Source organism: Gymnogyps californianus, chromosome 11, assembly GCF_018139145.2.
Source record: "Gymnogyps californianus isolate 813 chromosome 11, ASM1813914v2, whole genome shotgun sequence".
Lineage (NCBI taxonomy): Eukaryota > Metazoa > Chordata > Aves > Accipitriformes > Cathartidae > Gymnogyps > Gymnogyps californianus.
Window position 1 is genome coordinate 15,817,265 of NC_059481.1, and position 9,245 is coordinate 15,826,509.

General features: G+C 50.3%; 2 protein-coding genes across 2 annotated transcripts; one reads left to right on the plus strand and one right to left on the minus strand.

Annotated features, from left to right (window-relative positions):
- Positions 1-1,095: 1,095 nt before the first annotated feature.
- Positions 1,096-5,043, minus strand: MRPS11 (mitochondrial ribosomal protein S11). Its single transcript, XM_050903270.1, has 6 exons — positions 4,986-5,043; positions 4,645-4,758; positions 4,326-4,415; positions 3,427-3,556; positions 1,918-1,983; positions 1,096-1,466 (listed from the first exon to the last, which is right to left on the minus strand). The coding sequence occupies exons 1-6, from the start codon at positions 5,036-5,038 to the stop codon at positions 1,359-1,361; spliced, it is 561 nt and encodes a 186-aa protein (XP_050759227.1). The 5' UTR covers positions 5,039-5,043; the 3' UTR covers positions 1,096-1,358.
- On the plus strand, positions 5,037-7,909 carry MRPL46 (mitochondrial ribosomal protein L46). Its single transcript, XM_050903523.1, has 5 exons — positions 5,037-5,042; positions 5,077-5,310; positions 5,799-5,991; positions 6,591-6,764; positions 7,470-7,909. The coding sequence occupies exons 1-5, from the start codon at positions 5,037-5,039 to the stop codon at positions 7,718-7,720; spliced, it is 858 nt and encodes a 285-aa protein (XP_050759480.1). The 3' UTR covers positions 7,721-7,909.
- Positions 7,910-9,245: the final 1,336 nt, after the last annotated feature.

Here is a 9,245-nt window from a genome sequence, read left to right on the forward strand (position 1 = left end):
GCTCTTCTAAGCAGACTGATTTCTTTCAAAACCTGCCGTATGCCATTCAGCCCCATGAAGGAGGTTCACTGCCTTGTTGCCATGGTACCCTTTCTCTAAAGAGGAAGAGAATAGTTAATTATGCAATTTAAGAAACTAAGGAGGAACGACAGAAAGAGAAATAATAGAAAGGAAGATTGTGGGTTTGTGATAGAACTGCTGGCTGCGCCAAAATACAGTCTGTTTACAGGTGAAATATTCGCCCAGTGTATGCTGTATCTGGCCAGGGCTTCTCTGGCAGTGTGGATTTCAAGGAGGTGCCCTTTGCTAGGCAGTGGGCCTCTGCCATCCAGGAAATCAATCCCGTAGTCAGTTACTGCTGTTACCTTCCCTGGTTAATGCTCCAGAGAGCCTCAGACATATTTCCTTGGCAGAAATTCTCTCCGGATGGAGCTGGGACAGCAATAGTACATCACAGACCCATTGACAAGCTCGTGCTGCCTGTGGATATAGAGGTACAGTTCAAGACTTAAGTGTTTTAAATCTCCTTGGCAGCATTTCATTGTTCCTCAGGCCTACTAACCCCCTGCTTGCTTTCCCCAGGACCCCAGAAAATCCAGTTTGTGGTGCACAAGGCAGGACCAAAGAGACTGCAAGCATCAAAACTGGCAAGATCCCAGCCCCTTTAGAAGGACTGGCATTTTCCATTTGCCAGTAGCACTGGCAGGCCAGCTACAGCTGGGGCGAAACACAGCACTGCAACAGATCTTTGCCGATACTGGATCCAGACTACAGTGCTCCATGCCGTGCGAACAGGGGGAGTTGCCTCTCGCACGGCACGCTGAGCTCTGCAAGCCAGGGGGAAGGGGAAGAGTTACCCCATGCCTTGTTTCCAAATGTGTGCAGTGAGAGAAAGAGGGAAGGAAGATGACGTGACCCCATGCAGTTGTTTACTACAGGTGACTAGAAGGAGATCTAGACCTCAAGCTCCCCTTCCACCTAACAAGGGCAATAATCGCACGGGGGGCTAGATAAGAGCCACATACAGTGGTAAGAGGAAGAGAGCAGTCAAGAGGCAATAATAATCCAAAATACTTCTGGGAACACAGCAGGAACGGCTGTCAAAAGACCAACATTTTAATCAACAAACTTTCTACACAAGAGCCTTCCTACTAAGGGAGTACATGTATTCCTGCTTTTACTACCAGCTTCTACCACCTGGGCTTTTAAGGCCCAGGATGGTCTCTCTTCTTCAAGCTTCCCTCAGCAAGTATTTCCAGGGAGGGTAGCTTTCCAGAATCTGTCACAGGAGCAACATTCAACCCAGTCCCTGTTGCGTGAATCGATGTTGAAAGCTGTGTGTCTCTTCCGCTCCCCTCTCACATTCGCCTGGCTTTCCGTGGGCGGCAGCCGTTGTGTGGAACCGGGGTGTTGTCAGTGATGGAGATGACCTCCAAACCTCCCATAGTCAAACCCTTGATGGCAGCCTGGAAGAACACGACAGCAGATGACACGCTGTTATCAACACATTGAACAGCAGTGAAGGGAAGAAGCTTAGGGGAAAATAGTTTGGTCCCCCATCTGAAAATCAACTTGTTCCAATGGTTCTACTTTGTAATTATCTTAAAAATAAGTAATTCATACCAGAAAACCCAGTTTAAAACTATCTGCTCCAGTCCTTTCATCAGTGTTCCCATCAATTTTCCTACTGTAGTTCGTAGAAGTCCCAAATACAGCTTTTATTCTGCCTCCAATATGATACTACTCTAAAATTCTAATGATTCTAAAATTTCATTACTAGGAACTTGAGTGATGAATTCTTTACATCACCTTCAGAAAAACCAAGTTAATAAGTATAGTCATGAGACCAGCCTGAATTTAGAAAGCCTGGATGATGCCTGAGAAAGAAAAATACGAAAAGAAACTCTTGACACCTACTTTGCGTCCTGGTCCCAGTCCTTTCACCATGACTCGTACATGCAATACACCCTTCCCACGTGCTTTCTGCAAAAAGAACAACTGGTCAGTGTTCTCTCTGATATAACTACTGCTGCTCTGGCTCCCCTGGAGTCTTTCATTCCCTTTTGACCCACTACCACAGTATTCTTTAAGTAAAAATAAAGAGTAGGTAGTAACAGATACAGAAGACAAATATGGGGATTATTGCACAAAGACACTAGGAGAAAAGGAGGCCTGGATACAGCCATGGCAGTTTCAAGAGAACTTCTGTGCTAGGCTGTCAGCTCTGCGTACAGAGAAAGCTTTAAGATCAAACTATCTGTGACCTAAAGCCAGGGCAGAAAATGACATATCCACGGATACGTGACTGAACTGGCAAGGGACTAACAAGGACTAACTCAAAGCTGTTTTCCCTTCTCTAATGCAGCGACTTCTCTCCTGTGATCAGTGGATTCCTTCTAGAGGGTAAATGAGAAAAGCAGGCAAGCTTTGTATTTGCTGTGCAGGAGTCCACACCTTCAGTGCAAAAATTCTAGGGGCTTGCAAATTGAAAATGAAAAACACCTGCTGTAAAGCATAGCCGTGCTGCCACCACGTGGATGGAGCTCCTCTGGATCTCTTGCTTTCTGTGTTGTGATGCAATTAATGTACTAACAACTTTAACAGTGACAGAATAAATCTGGCCAAGCACAGCTATGCAGCTATTATGAGGCTCCGATGAGCACAGATTAATAGCGAAGATGTTCTTATATTCCTCTGAGTCAACAACAATAAGCTGTTGGCCACCAGTGGCACCAAACACCTCTGACATGAAAGGCTGGAGCGAGTTCCACCTCATTTAGGATGAGGATTTTCAGTTTAACCTTGCCTCATTCTGCTGTAATGAGGACCATGAGACAGCCAACCTCATCTTCTCCTGCCACCTGGACACCCACATGGTTTTTTAGAAACAATTACAGTAAATGGTATGCAGCTGGAAACTACATGTGCAAGGACATCACCTTCTCTGACTGGAACTGCTAGCAGCAGCAGCAGCTCAGTTCTCCTGTAGCAGAGAGCAAATATAAAACATTCAGCCAGTAATTACAGCTGCTTCTCAGTCCCCTACAGTGCAAAAATTGAACTGCTGCTGATTCAGGGGCTGTATTTCCAAAATGGCTGAGAGATGTTCACTTAGAAAAAAGGAGCTAGGCAAACTGGTGCTAGAAAAGGACAGGCTCCAAGTTACAGTTCCCAATCACAACCCGCACAGGTAAGTTCACCCTCTGGGCTTTTCTAACTGCTGTTTCAAACACGCTTTGTCTGTGTGAAGATGTGCAGCGTGTCAGATGAAGCTAGGGAAACTGTCAGCAAACAGCAGTGTGCTGCTCGAGCGCTAAGGAACAGAGCTCTGGACTGCTGCCTGGGAGCGAGGCATGCACCCAGGTAGTGGGGGGAGGCAGTCAGTGCTCCCCTCTGGGAGGGTGAGAATCATCAGTGCAGACTCACCACTGCTGCTGCCATGGCTGCGGTCTGTGCCGCGATGGCAGTTCCCTTCTTGGCATTCTGGAAGCCTTCTGTGCCACAGGACGTACGGGCAAACGGCCTGTTGTCAAAGCTGACCACTTGAATGTGGGTGCTACAGAAAGAGAGGGGCAAAAGCAAGAAGCAAGCTAGAACAAAGCTTTATTCTCCGGTTTCTTCTCGCTCACCTTACTGGCACAGCTCGCCACAGGACTCCTGTTTCCCTTCTCCAAGCCACCCTAATTCAGCACTCCCTTTCGAGGTATCCCACTTACAGGAACCTGCTGCAGAGACCTCCCAGCAGTGACCTTCTGGTCACCCTAGAGAATCTGAGCGAGGTGGCAGAACCTTTCTGGATAAGGTGTACTTTATCCAGGTACACCTCAGATACTGCTTAGCCCTTTCAGACCCACCTCTCACCGTGAGCATTTTACCTCTTCCGTTTATTAAAAAAATGCACAAAACATTTCTAGAACTTGAAAGAGCTTTAAGAAACAGTAAAATATCACACTAGGAATCACTAATGAAACACAACCATCTCTCATGGAGAATATGACAATTTTTTCCAACAGCTGTACAGCAATAGTGCTAGAGTGGAAGGCTGGAAGTAACCTGCCATTAAAGCTGTCAGCATCTAATTATTCAGATCAGAATGTAGTCAAAACATGTAATAACAATCTTATTAAAGACACTATAAGGACAGTTATGCTTCCTGAACAGCGCTGAGGTTTGAATTCAGTATTATTATCTTCCCAGTCATGAACACCACTCCCCTGGCTTTTTTCCTTTGAGCCTTTTGATCAAAATGATGACTGGCCAAAGCCCGGGTATGTTACAAGCTTTTATTTGCATGAGAGCAGGAATGGAGCAGCTCATTTGCTTACTTGTTGTACGTAGCTTTGATGTGAGCTATTGGGATTTCTTCGTAGATCTTGCTATCCCATCTCATGGAGTTCCTCTGCAGGATTAAAGGGCTGAGGAGCAAAACAAGAGTTATCAGGCACTCACTCGTTAAATTTTGCAAAGTTTTATTTCATATTGGGAAAGAAAGAAGGGATCATGTCTCCAAAAGACACAAGCTGCGTTTGTGATTGAGTCAAGTCACTTATTTTCCTTCCTCGGCTGAAAAACGACCAAAGGCGATAAAACCTCCCAGCAAGAGGCAAATCGCAGAGCCCTCCCGGTGCGGCCTGGCCGTCTCACCTCAGGTCGGTCGTGCTCTGGTTCTCCGCCTGCTTCGCGGCCGTCGCCTCCGCAAGGTCCTGCAGCCTCTGGGGGCCGGTATGTAGGCCGCGGCACAGGGTGGCAGTACGGCCCCTGCGGGAAAGAAACGGCAGCCGGCAGTAAGGTTACCGGGGCCTCCGCCGGGCGCTGGTTGTGGGGTGGGCGAGCCGCAGGCCCGGGGCGGGGCGGGGCGGGCCCAGCGGGGCCTCCCGTGTCGGCCGCCATCACGGGGCGGGAGGACCCCAGCGATCAGCCCACAGTGAGGGGGGCCCGGCCCGGTCTTCTCCCCCCCGCCATGGCCCGCTCCCGCCGCCGCTCACCCCCAGGCTGCCCCGAGCAGCCGTTGCCAGGCGACCGCCAGCACCGCGCTCATGGCGGCTCCCGTAGCGCGCCCGGAGAGGTCGCCGCAAGGCACGATGGGAGCGCGGAGGAAAGATGGCGGCGCGCGCCGCTGTGCATTGTGGGCCGCGCGGCAGCGTAATGGCGGCGCCCACGCAGCGAGCGGCGGGTTGGGGTCGGTGGCTTTGTACCGCTGCCGCGCCTCGGCCGTGGCGGCTTTTCGGGGCGATGTGCCTGCTACGGCTGCCACGCATCACGCAGCCTCTCGAGAAGGAGGAAGAAGAGATGGCGGCCCTCATGGGGCAGGTAGAGGGGGGGCGCTGGGGGCATGCTGATAGGAAAATGGCCGCCTCAGGCCTGGAAGGGAGAGCACTCTGTGGGGCTGGCAGCCGTGGCCGGTCCCCGGTAGCGCCTGAGGCGCTACCGGGGACCGGCCACGGCTGCCAGCCCTAGGGGGGTGACAGGCCAAGGGCTGGGAGGTGCTGATGGTCCTGTACAGCCAGTCTGGGGGCACCCTGGGTGATGTCGCTCCCCGCCATGAAGTGATACCGAGTGCTCTGTGTGCGATTTGCTGCTTGCACCAGGTATCGTGGGTCTTGGTAGCGCTCCCGTGGTGTTCCTCGATGCTGTTGGTGTCCCTGTTAGACGCTCCTGCTGCGAGCAGGGAAGTCCTGCTCAATCTCGGGGAAATTCCTGTCATCTTGCATTCGCTGAGGTAGAAATAATTTAATTTTGCATGCCAAGTCCAGCCAGTAGTGCTGGTGGCTTACGAATTCTCTGCATTGGTCTTATAGATAGAGCTGGAGAAAAGCCACTATTCAGATCATGAAATCCGCAAGCTGGAGGAGGAGGAGCAGCTCAGGAGGAGGAAGGAAAGCATGTACGATGATGATGAAGCACCTGGCAAAACGGTCATCATGGCTCAAGACCTGGAGGACAAGTGGGAACAGAAGTTACTGCGATTCAAAGCTGCTCCACGGATAACAGGTACAGGCTGAAGTTCATGGTGGGTGAGAACACCCTGATTGTTTGCCAAACACAGTTGAGTGCAGTTCAGTAGAGGGAAGGCATTTGCTGAGTTTTTCTTTTAAAGAGAGCCTTGTCTCTGTGGCAGCACTGTTAGCATGTGAGGAATTAACTGGCTGACAAGGGAATCAGTGTTCCCGTGCTGCAAAGGGGGGTGGGGTGGGTAGGTGTGCGTGCGTGCATGTGTGTATTCAACCTTACCAGTGCAAAATGGTGAAAGTGAATGTTGTTTCCAGACAAGAGAAATGTTTGGTTGGTTCATTCCCAAGTTCTACCTCATGCTTTTGTTGATTTTTGTCAAGGTAGAGATCCAGACTGCTTGCTATAAACTCTTTCTGGAAATGAAACGGAGTACAGTCTAGCAGTGGGTTCCAGCTGAATCCTGCATTGGCTTCCAGAGTGACTGAGAGCGTTTCTGTCTAGATTTTTATCTTGTTTTGTGTATCCATGGTTGTGTATTATTGCTGGAAGGGTGTGAGATGCAGAGGGTTGATGAATCAAGGGGATCAGAGCAGTGCTGCCAGGAGACTTTGTTTCCAGCATGTGTTGGTTTTTGGCAGACGCTGATAAAAACAATAATCGAACGTCGTTGAACAGGAAGCTGGACAGTAACCTGATGCTTCTGGTGAAACAGAAAATCGGTAACCAGGAGCTGTGGCTCCTGCCTCAAGTGGAATGGCAGCCTGGAGAGACGCTGCGGAGCACAGCTGAGCGAGCCATGGCTACATTTTTGGGTGTGTAGTTTGCCGTGTGCCTGGCCCTCCCTCCTCTTTGTCCCAGTGGTTTTCTTCCTGTGCCCTATCTGAGGGATATTTGCCATCTGCTGTAGTGAATCGCCTCCCGTCTGTTGGGAAAAGGCATTTCATGGCATAGGGATGGAGCTCAATGGGGTGTGCTTTCTGGCAAGAGCCGTGATCCTGGGCTCTGTAACTACATGTTGTCGCAGAGCGACTGCAGTGTGCGGAGGGCTGACGGGGCTGGCAGACTGTGAATTGGGATCTCTGGCTGCCAGCATCTGCGGTGCCGGGTCTGGCCCTCACGGTCTGATGTTGGAGCATCACCAGATGTCCCCTGAATTGTGTAGGCTTGCTCCAGGTGTACAGCTTCTCTTTCCTTCTTGTTGCCCTGTAGCAGCTTTTGTGGCAGATGGGTGATGGCAAACCCACGTGTCCTTGCTTTTCACTGTGGGTTGGCAAAGCTTGACACCCTCTCCCTCCCTCTCTCACTCTGAGAGGACTCGCTGGACTCCAGACAAGTTGTTTTTTCATGAGAAAAGGCTTACAGTTGGTAGTAGCTCTGCTAAGAAGAGGGAACAGTCAGTCTGAACTAGATGCAAGGAGTGGCTTATGCTGCCTTTTTGTTACTATAGGAGAGCAGTTACTATTGCTCTGTGTTCTTATGTCTTGTTTTCTTTCTCTTGCATTGCTGGGGTCTTGCAGGAGATCACATTCAAGCCAAAATCCTGGGGAATGCACCATATGGGATTTACAAGTACAAATTCCCCAGGGCCATCAGGACTGAGGATAACGTGGGAGCCAAAGTGTTCTTCTTCAAAGCCTTCCTCCAAAGCAGTGATTTGTCCCAGGCAGAGCTGAAGGAAGATTACCTGTGGGTCACAAAGGACGAGCTGGGAGATTACTTGAAGTCGGAATACCTGAAAAAAGTCAATCGATTCCTTCTGGACTTGTAAGCGATAGGCTGTGCTCCAGCAGATGGGGAAGATGTGGGACGCGACTCCAGGGAGGAGCACAGCTGCTGCTTTGCATGGTCTGTGTGTATGAGATGTTAACTTGGGCTCTGGAGGATAATTTGCCTTTGCCTTATTTCCCAGTTCTCTTCACCGGGCCTGTACTGAATAAATATTAAAACTTATACTCGGAAGTGAAGCTCTCCTGAGGGAGTTCTTTGCTCTTGTTGAATCCTCCTCCTCCACCTCTTCTGGAAATGCATGTTGTGATCTTTTCCTCTCCCAAGTGTGCGATTCCCTGGGGCTGTTGTACCCGGGAGGCTCGCTTTCCTCACCAGACTCCTGTCATAGTCTCAAGCTCAAATGGTTTCTTCTATGCAATGGCTAATGCTTGTCTCTGGTACCTGCTCTTTAATAAGAGCAGCACTGGAGGGTTATCTGTGTGTCCAGGTGGGAACAGACCCTCCTGGACATAAGGCTGGGCAAGATGGGTTTCTGGGGAGATGGAAGCTGGGATATTCACAGCTTATTAACGTTTAATCTGCGTTGGAGCTGCCTCTGGCCTAGAGTCTGTGATAAGTGGTGGCCATGGAGGACACGGATGCATGAGGAATAGGCAGCAGCTCTTTCTTTAGATGAGTGCTGCTTTTCCATCCACACTGCCCTCCTCTTGAGCCTCAAGCTATAGCAACAGACACTGAAGGAGGGTAACACCTGAGCAGCAGCTCTCTGTCTGGGCTGCGAGGCTAACTTCCTGGCGGGGGAAGGCTGCTCTAACGTTGCTGGCTCCTGGGAGCAGCCTCAAAGGTGGCTCTGGGGAGTTCTTGTCTCCCATTCCCAGTGCATTAGGCCAGCTCTGCTAACCCAGCCCAGCTGGGACTGCCTCAGGTAGCCTGACCCTATTGCCCCAATTTATTTATTAGAAGATCTATCCTGGGCTTATATGGTGTTGTCTCACCTCTCTGGGGCAGGTTCTATTTCTTGGGCGTTTTTTTCTGGTGGTAAATGTTGCTGTTTGGTAGTCAGAGTGTGGGCCCAGTGCTGGCTGGACCTTGCAGAGAGTCAGCCTTCTTCAGCGGCAGAGAGAGAGGAAATAGCTGTCGTTAATCATCGAGAGAGAGTTCGGCCTCCAGAGGTGGAACTGGAGATTGCTATATGTATTTTATCAATCCTTTGGGAGCTGTTGAGCTGCAGGCCTCAAATTAAAGCTATCCTTAATCACTCCACAAGCCATTGGGGTGGGGGAGTAGCACAGCAGCCTTCTATTTTCTAACGCTGGGCAGTTTGGGAGCTGCAGGCTTGCCATAAATTACCAACAAAACAAAACTTGGTTTCTTGAAGCAGGCCTGGCCTGGCAAGGAGGCTGTGTCTGCAACAGAGAGCACTTGCAAAGAGGAGATAAATGCGGAGCATTTTGGCTGCTGTCTGCGGTCAGCACTGCTGAAGGGGAGGCTGTTGCCTTCTCCAGGACTGAAAGCTCCCGCAGAGAGAGGTGAGTCCTTCCCCACAAGCTGTGCCCCACCAGCCT

Excerpts from the sequence above, each read along its gene's own strand:
- MRPL46 (XM_050903523.1), top strand. Across the intron at positions 5,992-6,590 it reads AGCTGCTCCACGGATAACAG|ACGCTGATAAAAACAATAAT; the intron begins GTACAGGCTGAA and ends GGTTTTTGGCAG. Across the intron at positions 6,765-7,469 it reads AGCCATGGCTACATTTTTGG|GAGATCACATTCAAGCCAAA; the intron begins GTGTGTAGTTTG and ends GGGGTCTTGCAG.
- MRPS11 (XM_050903270.1), bottom strand. The coding sequence starts at position 5,038 with ATGAGCGCGGTGCTGGCGGTCGCCTGGCAACGGCTGCTCGGGGCAGCC. Across the intron at positions 4,416-4,644 it reads CAGAGCACGACCGACCTGAG|CCCTTTAATCCTGCAGAGGA; the intron begins GTGAGACGGCCA and ends TTTGCTCCTCAG. Across the intron at positions 3,557-4,325 it reads ATCAAAGCTACGTACAACAA|CACCCACATTCAAGTGGTCA; the intron begins GTAAGCAAATGA and ends CTCTTTCTGTAG.